We start from the raw sequence: 27,644 nt of genomic DNA, 5'->3' as shown, positions 1-27,644 counted from the left end.
GTGAACACACTGAACAGACACACTGTCAAGGTGTCCACAGTCTGAAACTATCTCGATTATTACAGTGTGTAACTACATATATCATTATCTCCACACTATTAAATGTTGGCATTTTGAGTGTGTATTACATTTCCTCATAGTCCACTATATGGACACGCTGTGAACAATCACTCCGTCTGGGTGTCCACAGTATGAAATTATATCCACATTGTTAAGTTTGCAAATTTTATCAGTGATTATCTCGTCTTCACACAATCCACTATTTGATCACGCTCACGGAACACTCACACTGTGTATATGTAAATTAACAGTGGGAATTTGCAGATGTGAACATCTCCATATGGTCAATCTTGTGAACACACAGTCAACTGTCTATGTGAACACACTTCACAAACTATGTGACACAGTGTTGTTTTTAAGCAGAGTTGTATGTTATTTCCTCAACTGTACTTCCTATTCTACAAGAAGAAGTAATACATGTTCAAATGAAGCACATCAGATCTTTTATTTTCACTTTCTTTTTTTATTCCTTTTTCAAACTCAAATTAGTCATTAATCAGCGTATTTTAGTTACCGAAATTCATAACTTTAACGTAAATTTTTTCTTTACTCATTGGGTGAAATTATATCACACGGCATAGAAATAAATTATTAACAGAAGTTATCACAATATTACCTCATTGCATTTATATTGTTAATTATACCAATGCATACATGACATATCTTATTATTTCAAAAATAATAGCCTAAGGTAGCCCCTATGTGAAAACAACAGACTACATGAAATAGAACAATAGAATTATCCACGGTTTTATCATCGAGTTATTAAAAAAAGACAAAACGGACGATCAGACAACAATATGAACACGGCTATATGAAAATGGCTTAGAAATCATATACATGTAGGAAAAGAATAGACTGATTTTAAATAGAACAAGAAGAAAGAGAGAGAGAGGGCGAGACTGAGAAGGGAAAAGGGGAGGGGGTGGCGAGCAAAAGAGCGAAGATGTAGAAAACGGTTTCAATCCAATTCTTTTCAATTCAACGTCATTTGAGAACATAAAATCATTAAACGTTTTTGGAAATGCTGTAGTTCTTATCATTCTGATATCAGTCGCAATAGGAGTCCAATAAAATAACAAAGTTTTTCATTTGGATAAAAATATATATACAAGTAAGAATCCAACAGAGATATGCGTAGTGTCGACACTGAACAGGGATGTGATGCATTTATATTTATTACCATAGAATTCATGAATATTCAGAAACACAGACCTTATCTCGAGCACACCCACAAAACATGCCTATACACACCACATATTATCTACGTACATATTTTAGCGATGTATTCATATAAGAATATAATTTACAAATTAAGGCTTTCTGGGAGTGTCCATCTTTTTTCTATTGGGGTAAAGATGCTGGACTCTGGTAAAGGCTTCTAATGGTGAAGAGGATGATTCTAATGGTCAAGACGATGATGGGGGTGTGGTCAGCGATCTAGCTGGCCAGAGCGATCAATGCTCTCTTGAAATCACCAGAAACATCGTCCTCGATGAACTCGACCAGGGTTTGACCGTACATCGTTTGGAAGGCGTCTGCGATGCTACCAAGATCGATCTGCGCAAATAAGCAATAAAAGAAACTGTCCCATTTATTGACTGTACATATTATCTCACTGCCTACTTTGTATTTATTATTACCATTGCTATTGTTTTTTACTGCTATCAAATTATTTTAGGTGTACCAGTATTTTTCTGGGTGATTTCACGGGACGTCGACTTCCATAAAGCACAAAATTAATAAAATTATGCAAAGAACCTATCAGAAGTGCACCGACATTTGGGAACCGCACAACAATTCATAGTTCGATATTATTATTATGGACGAACTCAGATAAAGGACTTTCAACAACAAAAATCGAAAAAAAATATCGCATTATTCATGAGTTCACTCTACTATTATTTTGTATGATGATCGGGGATATCATCTGCTTCGTCTTCTTCTAATTCTTTTTGTTTTGCTTCCGTAGCTGTGATGTTTCAGATCTTAAGCCGTGACAAAGACGCTGCGCCTACACTCTTAAAATTCTTGGGCTACATAAGGTCCACACGACAATTTGTTAAAACTTTATCCAATTCTGGATAGTTTTAAACCAATAATGTGTGCTTTGGGTGAAAACTATATAGTATTGGTTGAAAACTACCCAGAGTTGGATAAATTCTTTAACCAATTGTTGCATAGACAGTATGTTGCATAACATTTTGAGGGCATAAGTCCCCCATAAAAAACCAACAATGATTTCATTTCAATAGACACTGCCCCCTATTTAGCGCCATCCCTACTTAAATACAATAACACTCATTATTAAAGCCTTCTAGACATGCTAGATCTGTCAGTGCCACTGTATACTCACCTCAGCCCTTGTAGCAATCACCCTCCCGAGGCAGCGTTCATCTGTACCGAGTCCCTTCATCGCTTTGTAGAGAAGCTCTGCGAAATACTCATGTGGGTTCCTGATGTAGTTCACTATACAAACACATAATATAGGGAAATTATAGAGAAACTGAGATGGAACATGCTAATATTAAAGGTATTTGTAAAATGCACGTATTCACGATGATAGCTGAATATATTTACATAACTGTTCTTAACATACGTGCAAGGTGGGTGGATTGGTGGGTGGGTCGGGTTATTAGTTATAAAGTATCATATAAATATGTAATATATCATTATCGTTTATAGAAGTTTTATCCATTTAGGATTTCATATAATTGTATATTATGTATTCAATCATTTACTAATTCATATATTTTCTGGGTGATCCAACCTTACAAGCATACTGCTTCCATGGGCATCCAATTTCCCTAATATGTATATATAAAACGAAGTATTTTGCATCTATTTTAAAGTATGATACGTCACTTGTGTAATGCCTCATTTCTATACTTTGTAATGTTTGTATATTCTTGATTTTGCATGTGTTTTAATCATGTTAATGGAAAATAAATGAATTCAATTCAATTCAGGTGCTCCTATTACCAAGGCTAACAAGGCTAAACTGATGATAGTGCTCACACCTTTTAGAAGGCATTACTACGTATCGGTTCCGATTGCCCTCACCTGTGTTGAGTGCAACACACAGTGGACAGATATCTTACAGAAGGAAATTACGCCATGGCTGGGATTCGATCCCACCAACCTCTGTTTCAGAGTCGGTAGACTAATCCACTGGGCCACCACGCTCCACATGTCATGTCAACCTCCGCCAAACATTTCCATTCAGGGGCAACTAAATGCTATTTATGAAGTGGAACGCAGTTGCTCTTGGTTAGATATCAGAGGTCACATAGAGAATCACCTCAGATACGTTCTTTATCCTTTCTTCCTCTTCCCATTTTCCGACTTTTTTTCTTCATTTTTTGAAGAAAAAAAATCATAAAAAGCCGTCGCCCCTTTCCAAGTTTACAGTGCGTTGAATGATATTGAATCTTTTAAACATATATAGTTTCATTGGATTCTAAGTATTTAGCTTACCGATGTTAAGGTAACCTTGCTCGAGGTCTCCCGACATCTCGCTTTTGATAGACTCGATCATAGTCTTGCCAGCAGCCTGTCAAAATGTTAATATAATAAATAATAATAATAATAATATTGTACTTATATAGCGCATAATATTGGTAATCTCTATGCGCTTAACAAAAGAATTATCCATTACAAACGAGATCAAATTATTAATATGGTTTTCAATGAAAAATAAAATACTATTTTATATTATAATATAAATATTATAAATGTCATGATGTTAATGTATGAATAAAAATCATTTCATTCCATCACATTTCTACTTCAAGTTTTGTAAAAATGGTTACAAAGTAAACTACAAAAATGATAAATGAGAGCAAAAAAAAGATATGCTAATTTTGTTAAAAGTGGGGTTGGTGGCACATGATATTCAACCATTCCATGTCAAAGAAACAGAAAAAAAGAAAATTAGAAAGAAAGAAAGGGATCAAGTCTAACTGTCAACAGGTCAAAGTGGTATATAACTCATTATGACTTAAACAGGAGCTTCTTAATCGTCAAAACCACAAAATATAATTATTCCTGGCTCTTTTATTATCAATAAGCCAGATGAAACGATTTTAAACATGTTCTTATTCAGCCCCCTTTTTTGTTGTAAATATGACAGAATGAAATGCACGTGTGGCATCATCGCTTTTATTACTTTCATACCATTACTGATGAAACGTAAAAAATCATTATTATCAATAAGCCAGATGAAACGAATTTAAACATGTTTTTATTCAGCCCCCTTTTTTGTTGTAAATATGACAGAATGAAATGCACGTGTGGCATCATCGCTTTTATTACTTTCATACCACTCCTGATGAAACGTAAAAAATCATTATTATCAATAAGCCAGATGAAACGAATTTAAACATGTTTTTATTCAGCCCCCTTTTTTGTTGTAAATATGACAGAATGAAATGCACGTGTGGCATCATCGCTTTTATTACTTTCATACCACTCCTGATGAAACGTAAAAAATCATTATTATCAATAAGCCAGATGAAACGAATTTAAACATGTTTTTATTCAGCCCCCTTTTTTGTTGTAAATATGACAGAATGAAATGCACGTGTGGCATCATCGCTTTTATTACTTTCATACCACTCCTGATGAAACGTAAAAAATCATTATTATCAATAAGCCAGATGAAACGATTTTAAACATGTTCTTATTCAGCCCCCTTTTTTGTTGTAAATATGACAGAATGAAATGCACGTGTGGCATCATCGCTATTATTACTTTCATACCACTCCTGATGAAACGTAAAAAATTATTATTATTAATAAGCCAGATGAAACGAATTTAAACATGTTTTTATTCAGCCCCCTTTTTTGTTGTAAATATGACAGAATGAAATGCACGTGTGGCATCATTGCTTTTATTACTTTCATACCACTCCTGATGAAACGTAAAAAATCATTATTATCAATAAGCCAGATGAAACGATTTTAAACATGTTCTTATTCAGCCCCCTTTTTTGTTGTAAATATGACAGAATGAAATGCACGTGTGGCATCATCGCTTTTATTACTTTCATACCACTCCTGATGAAACGTAAAAAATCATTATTATCAATAAGCCAGATGAAACGATTTTAAACATGTTTTTATTCAGCCCCCTTTTTTGTTGTAAATATGACAGAATGAAATGCACGTGTGGCATCATCGCTTTTATTACTTTCATACCACTCCTGATGAAACGTAAAAAATCATTATTATCAATAAGCCAGATGAAACGATTTTAAACATGTTTTTATTCAGCCCCTTTTTTGTTGTAAATATGACAGAATGAAATGCACGTGTGGCATCATCGCTTTTATTACTTTCATTCCACTCCTGATGAAACGTAAAAAATCATTATTATCAATAAGCCAGATGGAACGATTTTAAAAATGTTTTTATTCAGCCCCTTTTTTGTTGTAAATATGACAGAATGAAATGCACGTGTGGCATCATCGCTTTTATTACTTTCACACCACTCCTGATGAAACGTAAAAAATCATTATTATCAATAAGCCAGATGAAACGATTTTAAACATGTTTTTATTCAGCCCCTTTTTTGTTGTAAATATGACAGAATGAAATGCACGTGTGGCATCATCGCTTTTCTTACTTTCATACCATTACTGATGAAACGTAAAAAATCATTATTATCAATAAGCCAGATGAAACGATTTTAAAAATGTTTTTATTCAGCCCCCTTTTTTGTTGTAAATATGACAGAATGAAATGCACGTGTGGCATCATTGCTTTTATTACTTTCATACCACTCCTGATGAAACGTAAAAAATCATTATTATCAATAAGTAAGATGAAACAATTTTAAACATGTTTTTATTCAGCACCCTTTTTTGTTGTAAATATGACAGAATGAAATGCACGTGTGGCATCATCGCTTTTATTACTTTCATACCACTCCTGATGAAACGTAAAAAATCATTATTATCAATAAGCCAGATGGAACGATTTTAAACATGTTTTTATTCAGCCCCTTTTTTGTTGTAAATATGACAGAATGAAATGCACGTGTGGCATCATCGCTTTTCTTACTTTCATACCATTACTGATGAAACGTAAAAAATCATTATTATCAATAAGCCAGATGAAACGATTTTAAACATGTTTTTATTCAACCCCTTTTTTGTTGTAAATATGACAGAATGAAATGCACGTGTGGCATCATCGCTTTTATTACTTTCATTCCATTCCTGATGAAACGTAAAAAATCATTATTATCAATAAGTAAGATGAAACGATTTTAAACATGTTTTTATTCAGCCCCCTTTTTTGTTGTAAATATGACAGAATGAAATGCACGTGTGGCATCATCGCTTTTATTACTTTCATACCATTCCTGATGAAACGTAAAAAATCATTATTATCAATAAGCCAGATGAAACGATTTTAAACATGTTTTTATTCAGCCCCCTTTTTTGTTGTAAATATGACAGAATGAAATGCACGTGTGGCATCATCGCTTTTATTACTTTCACACCACTCCTGATGAAACGTAAAAAATCATTATTATCAATAAGCCAGATGAAACGATTTTAAACATGTTTTTATTCAGCCCCCTTTTTTGTTGTAAATATGACAGAATGAAATGCACGTGTGGCATCATCGCTTTTATTACTTTCATACCATTCCTGATGAAACGTAAAAAATCATTATTATCAATAAGCCAGATGAAACGATTTTAAACATGTTTTTATTCAGCCCCCTTTTTTGTTGTAAATATGACAGAATGAAATGCACGTGTGGCATCATCGCTTTTATTACTTTCATACCACTCCTGATGAAACGTAAAAAATCATTATTATCAATAAGCCAGATGGAACGATTTTAAACATGTTTTTATTCAGCCCCCTTTTTTGTTGTAAATATGACAGAATGAAATGCACGTGTGGCATCATCGCTTTTATTACTTTCATACCATTCCTGATGAAACGTAAAAAATCATTATTATCAATAAGCGAGATGGAACGATTTTAAACATGTTTTTATTCAGCACCCTTTTTTGTTGTAAATATGACAGAATGAAATGCACGTGTGGCATCATCGCTTTTATTACTTTCATACCATTCCTGATGAAACGTAAAAAATTATTATTATCAATAAGTAAGATGAAACGATTTTAAACATGTTTTATTCAGCACCCTTTTTTGTTGTAAATATGACAGAATGAAATGCACGTGTGGCATCATCGCTTTTATTACTTTCATACCACTCCTGATGAAACGTAAAAAATCATTATTATCAATAAGCCAGATGGAACGATTTTAAAAATGTTTTTATTCAGCCCCCTTTTTTGTTGTAAATATGACAGAATGAAATGCACGTGTGGCATCATCGCTTTTCTTACTTTCATACCATTACTGATGAAACGTAAAAAATCATTATTATCAATAAGTAAGATGAAACAATTTTAAACATGTTTTTATTCAGCCCCCTTTTTTGTTGTAAATATGACAGAATGAAATGCACGTGTGGCATCATCGCTTTTATTACTTTCATACCACTCCTGATGAAACGTAAAAAATCATTATTATCAATAAGTAAGATGAAACGATTTTAAACATGTTTTTATTCAGCCCCCTTTTTTGTTGTAAATATGACAGAATGAAATGCACGTGTGGCATCATCGCTTTTATTACTTTCATACCACTCCTGATGAAACGTAAAAATCATTATTATCAATAAGCCAGATGGAACGATTTTAAACATGTTTTTATTCAGCCCCCTTTTTTGTTGTAAATATGACAGAATGAAATGTACGTGTGGCATCATCGCTTTTATTACTTTCACACCATTCCTGATGAAACGTAAAAAATCATTATTATCAATAAGCCAGATGAAACGATTTTAAACATGTTTTTATTCAGCCCCCTTTTTTGTTGTAAATATGACAGAATGAAATGCACGTGTGGCATCATCGCTTTTATTACTTTCATACCATTCCTGATGAAACGTAAAAAATCATTATTATCAATAAGCGAGATGGAACGATTTTAAACATGTTTTTATTCAGCACCCTTTTTTGTTGTAAATATGACAGAATGAAATGCACGTGTGGCATCATCGCTCATATTACTTTCATACCATTCCTGATGAAACGTAAAAAATTATTATTATCAATAAGTAAGATGAAACGATTTTAAACATGTTTTATTCAGCACCCTTTTTTGTTGTAAATATGACAGAATGAAATGCACGTGTGGCATCATCGCTTTTATTACTTTCATACCACTCCTGATGAAACGTAAAAAATCATTATTATCAATAAGCCAGATGGAACGATTTTAAAAATGTTTTTATTCAGCCCCCTTTTTTGTTGTAAATATGACAGAATAAAATGCACGTGTGGCATCATCGCTTTTCTTACTTTCATACCATTACTGATGAAACGTAAAAAATCATTATTATCAATAAGCGAGATGAAACGATTTTAAACATGTTTTTATTCAGCCCCCTTTTTTGTTGTAAATATGACAGAATGAAATGCACGTGTGGCATCATCGCTTTTATTACTTTCACACCATTCCTGATGAAACGTAAAAAATCATTATTATCAATAAGCCAGATGAAACGAATTTAAACATGTTTTTATTCAGCCCCCTTTTTTGTTGTAAATATGACAGAATGAAATGCACGTGTGGCATCATTGCTTTTATTACTTTCATTCCACTCCTGATGAAACGTAAAAAATCATTATTATCAATAAGCCAGATGGAACGATTTTAAACATGTTTTTATTCAGCCCCCTTTTTTGTTGTAAATATGACAGAATGAAATGCACGTGTGGCATCATCGCTTTTATTACTTTCACACCATTCCTGATGAAACGTAAAAAATCATTATTATCAATAAGCCAGATGAAACGATTTTAAACATGTTTTTATTCAGCCCCCTTTTTTGTTGTAAATATGACAGAATGAAATGCACGTGTGGCATCATCGCTTTTATTACTTTCATACCACTCCTGATGAAACGTAAAAAATCATTATTATCAATAAGCCAGATGAAACGATTTTAAACATGTTTTTATTCAGCCCCCTTTTTTGTTGTAAATATGACAGAATGAAATGCACGTGTGGCATCATCGCTTTTATTACTTTCATACCACTCCTGATGAAACGTAAAAAATCATATTAAAAAATAATCCTCTGAATTTTGTGAAAATTATCAGCTCTGATCGTACTCTTTTTATTCAATGCTCTCATTTATTGGCATGTTTAATAAAGAGAATCATAAAAGGTAGCTATTTACTCAATTCGAACAAAATTACTGAAAGGGAACAAAAAATGATTGACTTGGAATGTACTGGGCCTTTAAGTCTTTCACTCAAAATGAGCATGAAAAAAAACTTACGTTCAGTTGCAAATCAAGAGGGAAAAAAAAACAGGCCTAAAAGGCGTTATACAGAAAAATGCAAATGAAATTGAACGCAAATCACTAACAAAGTTTACTTTAATCAAAATGACTTATGCTTGATTTGGAATTGAACATAATTATCTTGACAACATCCCAATATTACTGCACTTTTACTTACAGCGGCATATGCGATGAGCACAGCTCTAATGTGTCGAATACTCTTGGCAACAAGAATCCTCTGGAATTCAGATTCGTCTGTTCCGAGCTGACCCTCCCCGGCCTAAGGAAAATATGATAGAATATTTGCGAAATAAAAGTTTTTATTTTAGGGATAAGTACTGTTCATGCAGCTGCAAACTTGAACAATGACAGCCATAGATCCTTATTTACCATTTCTGGTTGGTAAAGGTGCCTTTCCCTCGACTGACTCCTTTTTAATCAACTTTCAAACAAAGAATTGATAATCAATATAAATCGGTTATATTAATTCAGAACATCAATATATCGGTGATTCAAAAAGTAGGAAATACAATTTTTTTTTAAGTCGGAAATTTCCAACAATTAGAGAATGGACTTAATGGCTATGCATATGAAAATTTGAAGCTTGATAATAAGGGAAATATGATAACAGAAATAGCGATATAATGCCGTGTGGAATATTTGCCATAAATGTGGTATGATTGCTTAATAGTAAAGAAAAGTAACATAAAATCATGTGACTTTCGGACATAGCTATCGATTGCAATGCGTCATTTTACTCTATGTTTCATTCAATCCCTCAAATTTGACTATAGTGGGGGATTTCATAGATGGGGATCGTTCTTTTTCATTAGTGCTAGATCATGTTTATTTGACGACAGTGTAATGTTGTAACCATAGCAACAAGCGTACCTCAACGAGAGCTTGGGCATCAGCTTCAACCTTTTCAGCGTCAATCTCATCTGATTCGTCACGAGCTCCCTGAGAAAGGAAAAGGAAAAGGGAGAGAAAGATAGAGAGAATGGGAGAGAGAGAGGGAGAGAGGTCGATGAGAGAGTGGGAGAGATAAAAGAAAAGGGTAGATAATTGAATATCAATCATTTTTTTGTATCGATTCGGCTTGCAATAAAGAGTGTTAGCGGCACTAGCGGGGACAGGGGAGCAGACTGTCCCCCTTGACGAGTCACAACCCATGCAAGAGACGTATCCCCCCCCCCCCCCCTGACGAGTCACAACTGATCCCTGACGAGCCACCAGTGGCCCCCTCCTTTGAAGTTGAAGACCTTTTCTTTTTTTTTCTTTTTTGCTTGTCAATTCTTTTTCTGGTACGAAATCCTTTATTTGTGGTTGAAGACTTTTTTTGCTTGTCAATTTTTTTGGCGGACGATTTTGCCCCCACCCCCTATGGAAGATACGCTACTGGTTAGCACTGAGACACGGAAGAATTAAGCTTTTAAAGCTTACAATGCATATTTGGCTGATGTATTTCTATTTAAATTCACCTTTATTTTTGGCTATTGTCAGTAAATAAAAACTAAAAAGTATACATATCCTCCAGTCGTATTCTGAATAGCATTAACATTCCGTATTTTTTCTGTTGATATCACATGATCAACAATCATATTGCTATCGACGAAAATTACATTCTAAAAAGTAAGGGTATGAAAGTATTACAGGATGATGAAAAATTGCTATCCCCCCAAGAGTATTCAATTTACTTTCTCTGATTCTGTTCGGGTATTTTTTTTCGTTGAACAACAAAAAAATCTTCCTTAATCACCCTATATCAGAGAAAGTCACAATGGTCATGTGGTTGTGTATCCAACGTTGCATACATCACTTGTGTGTTCGTTTAAGTTTTAGTCTTAATCTTTGCATGCGTTTGAATTATCTTTTGTAAAAACAAACATTTGTACAAGTATTGAAAATAGTAATAGGATTAAGTCTAATTGGCATAAATTAAGTCAAATTTAATAAATAATTCATTCAACATCGAAATACGAATGCAACCATTTTTGCATGCATGTTATGTATGGAAGATTCCGCCGTAACTACGATGCAGTTTTTTTTCGCATGGGCCCTATAGTTTCCAAGAATGCATGGGGCATTTCCATTTGCTTGAATGCACGAAAAAAATGCACTGTCGATTAAACGTCATGCTCACGAGGATAGGTGCCGTGGCCGAGGATCGAACCCCGGAATTCCCATGTCCAGTCAGGCGCGTTAGACAGCTGCACCAAGGAAATCGATTCCACACCGGTCAAGCCCTTACGTTATTTCCAATGGCTTATCATCGGTCGGTTTCGAGTCAGTTTTGTTAATGTATCTGTGGCATTGGCGGATACGTTCATATAATGATGGCGACTGTCTGTGATGTTAAAGGGGAGGTCCGGGCTGAAGTGTTAATAACTTAATAAATAGAGTACAATTAACTGAGCAAAATGCCGAAAATTTCATCAAAATCGGATAACAAATAACAAAGTTATTGGATTTTAAACTTTAGCAATATTTTGTGAAAACAGTCGTCATGAATATTCATTAGGTGGGCTGATGATGTCACATCTCCACTTGTTCTTTTGCATTTTATTATATGAGATTAGGTTTCTTCATTTTTTTCCCTCCAAGATCTAGAAAAATTTGATTGACAACTGATTTAGTGCATTAGATATTTATTGCTGCAACTTATTTCATTATAAGGGAGGTACAATATTCACACAAGTATGAAATAATGAAAAAAATATGATTTTATGTAATAAGATAAGAAAACGGAAAGTGGAGATGTGACATCATCAGCCCACCTAATGAATATTCATGATGACTGTTTTCACAAAATATTGATAAAGTTTAAACTTCAGTAACTTTATTATTTGTTATCCGATTTTGATGAAAATTTCGGCATTTTGCTCAGTGAATTCTACTCTATGTATTAACATATAAATATTTTCAGCCCGGACCATCCCTTTAAACACGCCCCTGGTATTCTGAGTAGGATATTTTATTTGTATGGTTTAAATGTTTTAATGGACCTACCGTGCACAGTCCTACCAGCAGACGTTTGAGGTCACCGCTTGTCTCGCTCTCGAGGTCACTCTCCAGGTCGTCGCCGTATCCAGCTGAAATTATTATGCAATAAACATATTGAATATCGAGGTCGATTTTGACATTTAAATATTTCTCTTTAAGGACAATGTAAAAAAAAGTTCTTACCCTGTTCGGAAAATCACTGTGAATGTGTCCACAGTATGTCCACAGTATATTCACAGTGTGCTCACGGTATGTTCACAGTATATTCACAGTGTGTCCACAGTGTATTCACAGTGTGTCCACAGTATATTAACAGTGTGTCCACAGTATATTAACAGTGTGTCCACCGTGTGTCCACTGTGTATCCACAGTATTCACAGTATATTCACAGTGTGTTCACAGTGTATTCACAGTGTGTCCACAGTGTGTCCACAGTGTATTCACAGTGTGACCACCGTGTGTCCACAGTGCATTTACAGTGTATTAGCAGTGTGTCCACAGTGTAATCACAGTATATTCAGTGTGCTCACGGCCGGGTATGTTCACAGTATGTTAAAAAAAGACACTTTATTAATCCCTACTGGAAATATCACAGTGACACGCAGTATGTGTGTATTCACAGCTGTGTTCAAAGTGTGTTCATAAAAATTGACTTTGTGAATTCCTTACTGGAAGAATGCAATGCGAACGGTGTGTTCACAGTGTGTTCACAAAAATGCAGATATGATCCACGACGTTTAAAAAAGTGCACGTATAGTTAACAATGTAAAGATTCCACACCGTACAAAAAAATCCACAGAGACACCGTGAGTCTCTGTTCTTTCCAGCAAGAGAAACACTTTAGTAAATAAGAACAAAAACTGAACTTGTAAATTTGGAAAGTAGTATTCATATCAAATTTATCGGTGAAGATTATACACTTTATCTTAACAGCACATTTAGTGTTCATGATAAAAAAATGAGTTGGGAAACTCACACAGGTTGATCTTATGAAGATGTTGGTCTTATCCACTTCACAAAGACTAACTTTTAAATCCCAAAATAATTGTTTAACATGACATTTATTTCACTCATGCGTTCACTTCTTATGATGAAATTCTATTCTTAAAACTATGAAATTCAAATAAATTATTACTAACATTATTGTGCTTTGGATAATGTTTCCCTGCAATATTTGAAGAAAAAAAGGAAAGTAACTTGCACGATTCCATAAAGATAAAGCAAAAAAATTGTCAATTGTGATAAATGCACATGACGAAGATTTTATATAGTCTATCACAATAGACAATAGACTGGTTTACTAGAGTATTTTGTGCTCTGTTGACTTTTGTTCTTTTATTGTGATGGCGCTGTTATTTTAGTTTCGTCTAATAGACAAAGATATTCGACTTTTATCGGTCGACTCTCTGAATAACTGCGTCAATTTTGAAATGATTATTCATTGCATGGACATGAGATGGCGTGGTTGAAATAAAAGCGACAATTTCAGAATTGAGCATCAAGTAGATCCCTATAATGAATCCAGATATATCATCCTCGAGTGCTGAATTCTCACAATGGCACATATATAACAGCCATGTTAATGCAAATGATAAAACCATGATGGCCAGTGAACGGGTATGGAACCTATTTTCTTCTCATAGGTTAAGCATTAACTCTAAATGTCGCGACCGCCCCCCCCCCCCTCGGCCCCACCTCCCCCAAAGAACAATTTAATGAAAAAAATTTATATATTAAAAAACGCGAGCGGTCGGGAATGGAAATTGTGGTTAATTTATAAATAGGTAAAGATCGCCTTGTTCCAATCAGAATGATTAAAAGAAAATTTGGAAAAATATAAATAAATCTCCGCGCCTAGATGTAACCCAACTTTGTCAAGCGTTTGTTGTGGTTATATTAGTTTTCATTAATTAATCCCTTAAAATTAGAAATTCACAGGGACATTATAATTTTCATTACTGAGAATTCTCACCTTTTACGTAAGCCGCCTTGATAAGCTGTATTTGCTGTTTCATTCGGAGGAAGACAAAATGAAACGAATTATTTGTATGCACTTTATATCTCAAACATAATGACAGATCTACCGTAATCACAAACTCCCATCATACAATGAAATCCCTAAACATGGTAAAAGTAGTATTATAACTGAACGGAGCCCTATTTTGGGAGGGCCCAAGAAAAAAATAAGGAAACAAACTAAATTCATAAAACAAATATCGTCTTCGAGTGTGATTTTAAAATCATTTAGTATTTCCCGATTGCACCTTTGATACTTATTTTCATTTCAGGTACTTTGTAGAATAGATGCACACGGAAGAATAAGAGCCAAGACGAGTTAACTTATTATTACAATCGTTGAATTGAATCATATCATTGTACAATTTCGCACCATTAGCGTGAAAATGATTTAACTAGGACGCATGAAATTGTTCTTGCTTCCGAGCTCCACTGAGGAATTATACTGAACTATGGGCGGAAATCCCAGGGGGACGTGTCCCCCCTACTTAAAATAGTAGGGGGGACACAATATCAAATATACCCCCTACTTTTTTTGGCCTTTGGTGATGCTAAGAAATATGTCACTAAAAATTGGAATAAAACGTGCGTTTTGGGACGAGATGACCTTTTTTTTTTGCTTGTCAAATTTTCCAGACCTTTGTCTCCCCTACCTTTTGGGAGAGATTTCCGCCCTTGTACTGATCAATAATAATATTCATGAAAGGACTCACGGCGTTAGATCGAGCACACAATATTTCAAGAAGAACCTTCTCATCAGTACCTGCTCCCTAGAGACGAAAGAGAAAATGACAGAGAACATTGAGAGAGCTGAAGTTGAATCGGAGTTAATAATGTCAGCAATATTAATAATATAATTTCTAAAATATCAGTATTCGTGTTAACAAAGTCATAACTGATATAATAATTATGAAAACAAATAAATAGTAATGGTGATGAGAATAAAATGATAATAGTGATGGAGATGAGGATTAGGATGATGATGATGATAGATGATGATGATGGAGATGATGATGAAGGTGATGATGATGATGATGGTGATGATAATGATGATTATGATAATAATGATGATGATGATGATCACGATGATGATGATAATCATGATGATCACGATATTAGTTATCTTTAATATAAATGATAATAAAGTTGTAAAAAGTATTGAAATAATAATACTAGTAACAAGAATGGTAAAATTTTGTATTTTAGAATTTTCTCTGTCTTTCTTTTTTTGTTAACTGAAACTACTTTGATATAGGAATTATCATCTCGTTGGTCCAGTGTCACCATGCCTCATTGGAGGATCACATAAAGAGGTAAGCTTAATATTTAAAACGGGTAATAATACACGTGTATACATAGTTTTCTCTATAATCACATTCAATTACTTTAATTGAACAATTGATTATAATTTCATAAAACATGTTACTGTTTTAGATTCTTTCTGACATGATGGGTGCGACGTTAAGAGATATCCCTAATACAACTGATAAAGTGATTATAAATTTTTGTACTTACCGTTACATCTATGGATTAATCAATGTTATATTTTGTTATTATACTGGCCAGTCACGTCTTACATGTCTTACAAAGAGTTGTAATTAATCCGATCAACCGCAACTATGGAAATCCATCAATGTCATAATTTGTCATTCAAGAAAATTTGCACAATTCTTTTTGCAAACAAAGGGGAGCACACTGCACTGAAAAGACAATGATGAATGTATGAATATACATTATATATCGAAAACACTTTGAATGAATATGAGCATTTTAGACGTGGTTGCTGGCTTTCCATAGTTGTGGTTGATTGGATCAGTCGCTACACTCTGCCAGACGTGACGCAGGTGATTGCTCGAGGTTCTTACCGACATTGCATTCTTCAGGCAGGTAGCATCGAAGAGAGGAAGGGGCGTCATGATACCGATGATGATGTCCTCAAAATCTCCTTTGAGCTCGCTCTTGAGATCATCGATCAGGTCCTGGATGAATGATACGAGAGGAAGAAAGCTGCTGAAAGGTTCCGATAATCATCTTATGCTGAATTTTCTACATACTATAGAGGTTGACCGATCCCGTAGTTAAAGATGATTCCACTAAAAAAAATTATTACCAAGCTCACTAAATGTTTAATTATTTTCGGCTTGTAGTAAGCACATAAGTTCACTGTAAAAAATATTGGGTAACATTTTAACCAGCACGAGGGTAATCATGGTAATTATGTGTCCAACCAATGATGGGCAGTATTTGACCCAACGCGGGAAGCGTATTTTCCACTAAGGTTAACAGATATTAAAGCAGCAATTACCTTGGAATGGGCAAAAGTCTCATCGCAATGGAAAAAAAATAAAAATGCCCAATGTTGGTTGGACACATGGAGCATTTTACCCAATATTTTTTTGAGTGTTGGGAGATCGAATTGTCGAGAATTGAACTTACCCTTCCATAGGATGCTTTGTAGTGGTTAGCTAGCTCCTGTCTCTGGTCGTTGGTTCTGTAACACAAAATATCCAAGATAGCTTGCTCGTCCGTACCTGAAAAAAAGAAAAGAAGGTGAAATACATCTGAAAAAAACCAACTGACAAAAAACCAAGATTTGTTTGTTTTGATCAGGATCAGGAAAATGAATATCAAAGCATAAAACATAGTTATTCCAACAATATTTTGTTTTTAAATCAAGTTTGATTTTGGAACACACATGACATGGGGAAATTTAACACTAAAATCTCATCTAAATACGATGTAAAACAAGAAAATTAAGATTTTCTTTTTAAATTGGCTTAATTTTACAAATCTTTTAAGCACAAAATATGATAAATTATACCAAACAAGGGAGACGATGACGTCACACACTTACTACATGTATTTCCTTTACGACATTTTATCACATCATTAATATTTCCGTGTTTGTAGATGGAGCACGTGCATGCCAAATTGCAATTTACCCACCTCGTCAATGACTAGGAATTATTCCTCTGATGTTGTAAATATGATTCATTTGTTTACTTTATATTTATTTTGTTTCATTTGATTCTAATACCAAAGTAGGCGTATATGCCCCTATATAGATTTGAATCTTATAAATCGGTCAGATTTGCTTCACGGCGGCCGTCCGACGAGTCGAAAGCAGCCGTTTTTTAAAACATTTTTTGTAATAACTACATATAGGTGGTTTGAATGCAAGTTAATAAAACGGTTTGCTTTCGACTCGCCGAATGGCCCCCGCAGAGCAAATGTGACCGAGGTGTAAGTATGGCATACCTTCCTACTCATGTGGGCGTGTATATAGTTTCATGTTCATCGATGCCCCAGTCGCACCGGTGAAACCGACTCCAAACCGATCGATGGAATGCCATTGGTAAATAACGTGATAACTTTGATCGGTCTGGAGTCGGTTTCACAAGTGTGACTGTTATAATCCCGAGTAAGATCAAATACTTCTATCGTTGTTTCGTTTGCTCAAGTACTCGAAAGTTTGTTCGCAGTCTTTGAGTAAGGTTAATATTAAAGAAAAGTAAACAGGTACTCAACAGGTTACACGTACTTCATGACTAGTACAAAGTAAACAAACTATACCAGAAAACGATGTTTCTCTCGTTAAATTACCCAGATCCACAGCTTGGGATCCAGCGTTCGTGGTTTCTAATATTAGGCCTACACTGTTAGAAAATTTATCCTTAAAATAAAAGAAGTTCCTGCAACAGAGTCTCGAGAACACATGTAATCTTACCCGATTGTGTAATCTTACATTATATCATGTAAAATTACAGGAAATTAGTATTTGGTGTATGGAACCTCACAATTTCCTTAAAAAACACCCTTTACCCCATTTTAAACAGACCTGTTCTGTCGAATTGCAGAAAATTACTGTTTTATGAATGTACAGAATGATTCTGTTATTGCTTTCTGCAAAATCTTGTTGTTGTTTTTTTCTCTAAAATCAGGGGTTTTATCAGTGTATACAGTATCTACATATATCGATATTTTTTTATACTTGATCGTTCAACGACACGCTTTGACGCCTGAAATCATAACAACTACTTGCTATTTGCGAAAAAAACAACCACATCACATTTCTCGTTTCTAGTTTCGACCCATTTGAATAATGAATAATGTACTGTATTTTGTAATTCATTTACATATCGTTAATTGTTTTAGTTACATTTTGGCCCTTGTTTCAAACCTTGACTTGACAGGTTCCCTAACAAGTTTGTTACTAATATCCTTTACAATTCTTTTATGTATTTTAATGAACTGAAATTGAAATAGAAATCTCCGCGAATAAATAAAACTGTATTATTTCTCCCACCTCCAGCTCTTCACCGTTGCTACACTCTAAAAAATGGTTTACCCCATATAGGGTTAAATGGGGACATGCATGTATGTTGGGTAAAAGATACCAGATATTTTGTAGAGTTTTTTTGCAATGTTGCGTTGAAATTTACCCTTCAAATATGCTTTTTGTCCAATATTGAGGGGAGAAATTACCCAGCAAAGCATGTTCCCTTTATACACAAGATTGGGTAAAACTCTTACTCTCTGGTCATGCTCAAGTTGGTACCTTATTTTTTATATGCTAAACAACTGCAAGAATATTTATTAGGAGGCTGCACTCTACAAGCTCCGCTTTTTTAGCAGCCTCCTCCATTTCCAACCTGATTTGTAATAATCTTGAATATAATTTTCTGTACAGGAATATTTGAAATATGTTTGTTACTTACATATGTCAACATGTACAGAAGAAACTGTAATTGTTGAAAATGGAAATAAACGAATGAAATGAAATGAAAGAATTTAGAGTGTATTTGTCCGCTATTTTTTGTTTCCGCTTGGTCTCATTCCACGGTTCCTATACAACCAGTTTGTCTACTAACCGTTTGGTCTAATTGCTATTTTGCCCAATTATGTACCATTTCGTCTAATGATGATGACGATCCACAGCACTTATGTTGCGCCATATCTCTGTTCGAAAACATTCATAGGTGCAGGCTCATTCAATTAAGCTAATTACTACACATATATGCTGAAAGAAGGTGAGTTTTAAGAGACGATTTGAAGGGTTCATTGTTGCCAATTTTACGGAGTGGGGAAAGGGAGGAAGTTCCAGAGGAGTGGAACAATAAATGACTAAAAGGAACGGTCTCCATATCCCTTTAGGTATGTAATGTCTAATTTCTGATAGGTTTTACCAATTTCGTCTAATATCTATACTTGGTCTAACAACACAATCTATACATTTAGATGAAGACGAGGTGGGAATAGACTCCATGTAAAAAAAAATATTGTGTAAAATTTCAACAAGTATAAGGGTAATTATGTGTCCAACAACTTGAGGCAGTATTTTACCCAACGTGGGAAGCATATTGTCCATGTCCAGTATAGTTAAAAAAATAAGCAGCAATTACGTAAGAATGGGCGAAAATTTTCATCACACTGGATAAATGAAAATGCCCATAAGAAATGCCCAATGTTGGTTCGACACACCTCATGCAGCATATTTACCAATATTTTGTGCAAATGGCAATTTGGTGGGCATTTTGCTAAGTGTAGTGTGTAATAGAAAGTGATAACTTGACCAAATTGATAGTCGACCAAATAAGTTTAGGCCATGTGGTATTGGGCTATCTGAGACGTAGACCAACTGCTAGTAGACCAAGTGGGTATAGACCCATGATTTCGCCATGTAGTTGGGTAAACTGCCAACTCGTCCACTCACCACATGGTCTACCTTCATTTAGTCTAACGCAATTCCGTCCATCATCACTTTGTCGAATCACCATTTCGTGTATGGCCATTTCGTCTTATATACATTTGGTCTAATATCCATTTCATTTTCATTCATTTTGTACAATTAACACTTAGTCCAATTAGACCAAATGGTATATGGACTAAATGGCTATTGGTCCAACTGGTTATTAGCCGAAATGGTGATTGGACGAGTTGGCTATTAGACCATGTGGGTGGTGGACAAACTGATGGTAGACCAAATGATAGTAGAAGAGTTGGCAATCGGACGAATTGGCAATTGGACCTTGCATGAATAGTGGATGAACTGACGGTGGACCAAATGATAACAGACGAGTTGGCAATTGGACGAATTGGCAATTGGACCTTGCATGAATAGTGGATGAACTGACGGTGGACCAAATGAAAACAGACGAGTTGGCAATTGGACGAATTGGATATAAACCTGTAGTAGGCACTATGACTCAAGTCAAAAGGTTGAACACGACCGAGATTTGTCTGTGAGATTAAATCAGTGATTCATGTATACTCTAGGATGTAAGGGCAGTGAATCATCCGACGCTCTACAAATCAAAAAAGATTTATACAAGGTGTGAATAATACAGCCAAGATTTATATCGAAGCCAAAGAAAATTATATCGAAGCATCATCTTTGACGTCATCTTTGTTTTTTCCCTAAACATGGGAATGAATTATCATAATATCATAATAAGGTAAGAGCAGCGCCAATATAGTAACAAAAGGGGATGTTGAAGGCACTGCCCACATTTAGACGTTGACGATCATGATTTTTTTTAATGATATGAAAGGTGATCGTTTTCCTCAAAGTTTTATAATTCATAAATAAAAGATGTTCAAACGGCTGACTGGATACCTATATTCAATGTTACTTATATTAATAATAATAGGTATTTATAAAGTGCCATCTATCTAGAAATAATCCATTCCGAGGCGCATTGTTTATTATTAATATTATTATTACCCCGGATTTAGCTCGAGCTACCTTACAGCGCTCAGTGCATTCAATGAATTAATCCTGCCGGGTAACCATTCACCTCACCTGGGTTGCTTGCAGCACAGTGTGGTTAAATTTCTTACTGAAGGAAATTACACCATGACTGGGATTCGAACCCATGCCCCTCTGTTTCAGAGTCAGAAGACTAATCCACTGGGCCACAACGCTCCACATTGATAATTGACGTACATTCGTTATACATGTAAAGGAAGAGTATTGGCTTTGAGATGACATATGACGCATACCAATAAGACCGGTATCGTTTCGACACTTCGGCTGTCATCGGTGAATTTGGATTCGAAATATCACGTAATCTTGTTAACCTCTTTAAATCCCCAAAGTTTGACTTTTGGGAAGATTTTAAGAGCGTTGCCTGAGTCATGCGGCTTAACGAGGTCGCACTTTCGAGTGAAACTGCTGTCAACGACCAGGCACAAAGTTGATGCATTTGTGTGTGTGGGGGGGGGGGTGCAACGAGTTTTAATAAGTTTTAATGTGTTTAAGTATCAAGGCCAGATCTACCCCAATCATGCCAATATGATGTGAATTATGTAGCGAAAAAAGGTCCTCAAAATCGGCTGCAAAATAATAAATTCAGGACTATGTCTTTGAAATTTTCGCTCCTATTTTGCAAAGAATTTATATAAAAAACACTGCTTTTGAAAAGTTAATTATTTACCACTGACTGCTGATGGGGCGTCATGAGAAAAAAAAATGACGGAGCACAATTTTTTTAATAGTCGCGAGCTTTTAAAGAGCTTTTTTTAAGAAATGAAAACGTATATGCAACTTAGATTTTGGCATTTTAGGCAGAAAATAGAATCACATTTCAACGTTTTCTTTTTTTCTCTCTCATCCCCTTTTTCTCCTAGTCGTGGATTCGGAACTCTTTTAGAGGGGGGGGGGGGTCAAGTGCCCACCCCATCTATTCGCCAATGGAGTGTTCTAGCGATTTAAAGACGCCCTTCTTTACAGACTATATTAGTGATAATATTAAAATCCATACCAAGTCCTTTCATTGCTTTCCTAAGAACTTGCACATCCTCGTCCTTGTCGAATCCCTCGAATTCTGTGACGGTAGGCTAGGAAAAAAATAAAATCAAATCGAACGTTAAAAGGTATAAAAAAAAAGAGAGAGAGAGAAAATCGCATCTGATCAAGCATACAGTAAGTAGAATCAATCTTGTAGGCCAAGTAAGTAATAAATTATACTTTTTAATTCTTAAAATAGATTATGAATTTGGAATAAGTGTATATACTAAGTTCTGGAGAAATTCTATTGTAATGTAGATATTTGGACATGGGAAAAGTATATAACCAATGTAGTAATAATACTGTCATAGCATTGGCAACTTACAGGCTAAACTATCAAACTAGCCAGCTATTCAGTGACATCCGATAAAATGATTATTGAAGCATTTTTAAAGAGGATTCGTATTCTCTTTAAGAGTCATTTTCATTATCTTAGGTGCAGTTTTTTTTTTAGTTTTCAGAGGGAAATGGATCAATGCCATGATGCCTAACACACTGCCAAATATATATATATTTGATGGTTGTATGAGATCACATTTAACCACACCTTTCCTCTTATTCTTACAGGGCCTTTGAACGATTTAAAAAATAGGGGGTGCTGGGGGGTTTTGTTCCAAAAAAAAAAAATCCAAGAGGATAGAGATTTCGGTAAGGTAAAAAAAATGACAAGCAAAAAGGCCTCAGCAACCCCGCTTCCCAGGACCATGTGTTCTTCAAGTTTATCGCATGAACGTATTTAGAAGCAAAATGCGTTGACCAGTTGATGATCACGTGACTATCACGATAAATAATACCTGTTGTAAACTCATATTCCTAAGTAGTTAATCAACAAGTAGGCTTTATAAGAGTACGTTGAGAGGAAGATTCTGCAGTAAATCTGCCTCCCACACCATCAAGACATGGACTTTGGCCTCTTGCTAATTAAGACAAAATCGACAGGAATTCAAGCAAATAGAAAGGTGGTTTCCAAGCCGAAACCCCCCGTTTGGTATTAGGGATATAAGTGGGTATATAATTAACCATGATGCGGAACATAAATTATACATGTAACGTAACTATAGCCAGATCCCTTCGCAAAGTATATGCCTATATGTATACCCATTGAACAATTATGTTTTATTTCAGGCGATATTGATTCGGAAATGCGGTGCATGAATTCGTGCTCCAAATATTCATTTATTGATTGCGCCAATTGATGAAATATAACTGACAGCATGTTCATATTATATTACGAGTTCCTTTCGAAATGATAAGCTACAATCTATCCATACAGGCTGAACATGGGCAATAGCTTATTTCTTTTTATCAATATTCAATGGTATGATGCCATTTTGCTGGGTAGATATTGCAGTGCCGCATAGCGCGTTCACACAGTGGACTATATGAATATGGGTAATAATATTGACACTGCTGAAATGCTCAAATTTGACAATGTGAAGAAGATTTCAACCCATGTTTCATACTGTGGATAAACTGTGAGCACAGTGTGGCAGGTACACATTGTGGTAAACTGTGTTCTTTAAAGCAGGGTCCAAAACTCTTCAACCAGAGGCTCCTTTTGGCTAAATCCAGACTATAAAATACTGAAATAATTTCATATGATATATATCACGCCTATATATTCATCTTGAAAGTCGGCAACTGAACAATAGGTTGAATATTTCGATATTATCATGCTTTACCTCCATTATAATATAAGTTCGTGCTTTTTGTGTTTTTTTTACTTGAATATATTAATTCATTTTGTTCAAATGCACCCTCATAGGTTTTCCCTGGAGTTTTCATTAAACTGCTAAGGTATGGCAAGCTATCTTATACTATTCAATCCTGTTTCCAAATAAGAATGATTAATTCTTTTTAGAAAAATGATAGCAGGAATGTCCTTTAGACAAATTAAAATATATATCTGAAAGTAAAATTGTATCCTATTACGCACTCACCCTGTTTTCCATATTGTCAGTCTTTGTCTTCGAAGAAAGAAGCGAAGGAAATTCACCCTGTTGACGGTCTGCGAGGGATGATGCGTGTAGCCCGGTTGTGCGCTGTCGGTACTTGGGTAGGAGTTTACAAGCTAGCTAATAATTTGCTCGATACGCCGTACCTTTATTGACACACGTATGGGAAATGCGTGCATGACGTCACAATGGGGGAGGGGTTCGATGCAATGAGGTAAGGCTAGATGTATCCATAGATTCTGGATGTAAATGGGCACCCATCACTATATATATATATATGTGTGTGTGTGTGTGTGAGTGGGTGTGTGTGTGCGTGTGTGTGTGTGAAGTTATGCATGTACAACAGCTTTGGCAACTCTTTTTTATTTAAATATTTTGTGAAAGAAATGGATGAAGAGAACAATGGTAGGCGTAGCTCAAATCAAGATTCCATAGAGCTATCTACCCTTTGGAAAAATTGGTGATGCCGAAAAAATGTCTCTGCCGGGAATCGAACCGGGGCCCCCAGCTTTGAACGCCGGTGCCTTTACCACTACTAGACCACAGAGACGGGTTAGTGGCAAGGGCGACCCCGATCAGATTGACCGTCAGATAGACAGATTTTCGACATTATATATATATATATATATATATATATATATATATATATAGTGCGTCCCACAAAAAACGAAACCGAAAGTTAGCGATGATTTATCATAACTTAATCATAAATACAATCGACAAATTGCCTACCAATGTAAAGCTTAGAATCTCCTCTTTTCTCTGCAATTACTCTACTTATGCCTCATTCACGCATGATCGAGAAAAAAGAATTTGAAGAAAGGATACCAAAAACTCATTTGGCGGGGGTATCTGAATTTCAAAAGGAAAATTACAGACCTAAAAAGTTTAATATCTGCTCTTTTATTCGATACCTTAATCACTGAAAATGGTAAAACAAAGTAAAACAAAGAAGTAAAACAAAGTTCTGTTCCCTCGAAACAATACTTGAATTTCCATAATATCATTAAATAAACGTGTTTTCACCGGTTTCTTACAAAAGCTATCGCAGAGACTTAATGCATGACTGATCATCGACCAAACGGAGTGTCGAGTGATTCTGGACCCTAGCCTGCAAAACCTCTTCATTTTATGAAATTATTGAAATTCAAGCCTTATATCAAATATGTTTTTCTTGACCATCTTTTATGGTATCAAATTAAAAAGGAGATATTGAACTTTTTAAAAGTGTTGTTTCCTTTTTTGGAACCCAGATACAGCCCGCCAAGAGACTTTTTTGGGGTATCCCCCAGTGTTGTAGTGCCTTGATGCTCGGCCTTGGCCTTAAGGCGCCTTAAGGCCTATTTTTTCAAAGCCTTGGCCTTGAACATTCAGGCCTTGGCCTTGAGAGGGCCTTGGCCTTGAGGATTTTGAGCCTTGAAATTTCAAGGCATTTTCAAGGCATTTTCAAGGCTTTTTCAAGGCATTTTGTATTTTGTACTTTTCATTTGTTTTATACAAGTAATTATAAATGTTTCAATTGTCCTGTACATTTAATGACACTAAATACTACCAGTCAGCAGCAGCAGAAGCAGTATGTTTTCTTAGCAGTGCCATCAATTGCAATTATCATCACATAATTATGTAACAAAGAGAAGTGATGAAAATTAATATTATTTATTGGTAATATGACGTAATCATGACTAATAAGGATAATGACAATATCAATAATAATGATAATAATTACGATTAGGATTATAGTCAGTGGCGTAACTACAGGGGGGCATGGGGGCACGTGCCCCCCCCCCATCGGCTGACTAAAAAAAGGAGGAAAAGAGGGAGAAAGGAAGAGAAACGTAGTGGGAAAGAAGACAATGTTCATTATAATGTTATAATTATGTTATGTTACATTACATAAGAAACATTTTTTTCATATAAATGAAACATAATTTGCTCAGGGCATATGTCTTCATTGTTCCTGGTGCTCCCATTGTCTGTTTACCGAGATATATAATCCTGTTATACTAAAACCTCCCGTTTTCAAGTCAATATACACCAAACTACCAAATATATTTCCTCGCACTTCGAGTTATTCTTTTACATGTACAAAAGTATGCTTCTTTTTCATGAATACTGTAAGTGATTGTCCCATTTTAAGGTCTTAATATAAAACATTTCCTGTCCGTGCTTACGTTCGCAGTAGTGGATTGGTGAAAGATGTCTGCTCTCCATCAATTCCTAGAATGAGTCCTTAAAATGTTCCTTTTTCTGTTTTCTGATCTGAATATCAAAAATTTTCAGCTCGCGCTTCGCGCTCGCATCATTTGGTTAGTGAACTATGTAAGTCCTTCTTGAATTCCTACAAACAAGCCTTAAAATGCCCCTCTTCAGGTCTGAATTTCCTAAATTTTCAGCTCGCGCTTCACGCTCGCAAGATTTGATTAGTGAGATGGGTATGCTAATTGTTAATCATGATTACAAGTGCTTTATGTGCATGTTTAGATGTAATTCTAACAAAATCAGCAAGCGCTTATTGGCACTCCCATTAGATGACTATGGTGAGATGTGTATAATCTTAATAGATAAAAGATTCCTAAAATATAGTCCTTAAAATCTTCCTGTTTGGGGTCAATATCTACAAAAATTTCAGTTCGCGCTTCGCATTTAGACAGGTACGTATCATGATTACAAAAGATTGATTGTAATGTCCCTTTTTAGGTTTGAATATCAAAAATTTTAAGCTCGCGCTTCGCGCTCGCATTATTTGACTAGTGAGATACATGTCCGTTTATTGGCACTGTCCTTATAAAAATATCTCTATTAGTTCAGAATACCTGGCAACTGGGAGCGCTTTGCGCGCTCACTAGGCAATTCCAAGTTTTTGCTGGTGCCCCCCAATGCCGTGACCCACGGTACGCCACTGATTATAGTGATTTTATGACAGGAATAATTCTGACAGATCTGACTACAATTTTGACAACAATTTTCATACTCTAAAAATAGCTTACTCTAAAGAATGATAACAAGGTTGATTTCTATTCCATTAGGTTTTCCTTCTCTTATTTTCTTTGACCAACAAGAATGTTTTAAGTCTTAATGATATTCTGAAAAGATTCGGTAAACTTGAACACAAACTTCAATTTCGTCATTTCCAAATGGGCTATGGCATCAATGGCATGATGAGACAAAAATTTTGAGGGGCCAAGCATGGCATACAGAGCAAAATTTTAGGTTTCAAAATCAACAAATTTTGGATTGTGCTTGCATAAATTATTGTTAAGTAAGGTTCGCATTCAATTTACACAAAAAAATGCTTAGAATGTCTAGTTTTTAGATCGGAATATTACAAATTTTTGAGCTCGCGCTTTGCGCTCGCATTTTTTTGATTGGTGAGTTATGTATCCTATTTATGAGTCACTAAATGCAGTCCAGAACAGCTTCCTTTTCTGGTCACTAAAA

At 35.1% G+C, this 27,644-nt stretch overlaps 1 protein-coding gene across 1 annotated transcript; it reads right to left on the bottom strand.

Moving 5' to 3' along the window:
- Positions 1 to 513: 513 nt before the first annotated feature.
- LOC121431014 (annexin B9-like) lies at positions 514 to 24,302 on the bottom strand. Its single transcript, XM_041628472.1, has 12 exons — positions 24,192 to 24,302; positions 22,226 to 22,301; positions 16,899 to 16,993; positions 16,328 to 16,441; positions 15,176 to 15,232; positions 14,419 to 14,452; positions 12,453 to 12,535; positions 10,335 to 10,403; positions 9,622 to 9,723; positions 3,538 to 3,613; positions 2,417 to 2,529; positions 514 to 1,620 (listed from the first exon to the last, which is right to left on the bottom strand). The coding sequence occupies exons 1-12, from the start codon at positions 24,201 to 24,203 to the stop codon at positions 1,501 to 1,503; spliced, it is 951 nt and encodes a 316-aa protein (XP_041484406.1). The 5' UTR covers positions 24,204 to 24,302; the 3' UTR covers positions 514 to 1,500.
- Between the last annotated feature and the right edge of the window lie 3,342 nt (positions 24,303 to 27,644).

This window comes from Lytechinus variegatus, chromosome 17 (genome assembly GCF_018143015.1).
Source record: "Lytechinus variegatus isolate NC3 chromosome 17, Lvar_3.0, whole genome shotgun sequence".
In the NCBI taxonomy this organism is placed as follows: Eukaryota; Metazoa; Echinodermata; class Echinoidea; order Temnopleuroida; family Toxopneustidae; genus Lytechinus; species Lytechinus variegatus.
Note: the sequence above shows the minus strand (reverse complement) of the source record. Positions and strands in the feature narration are given on the sequence as shown.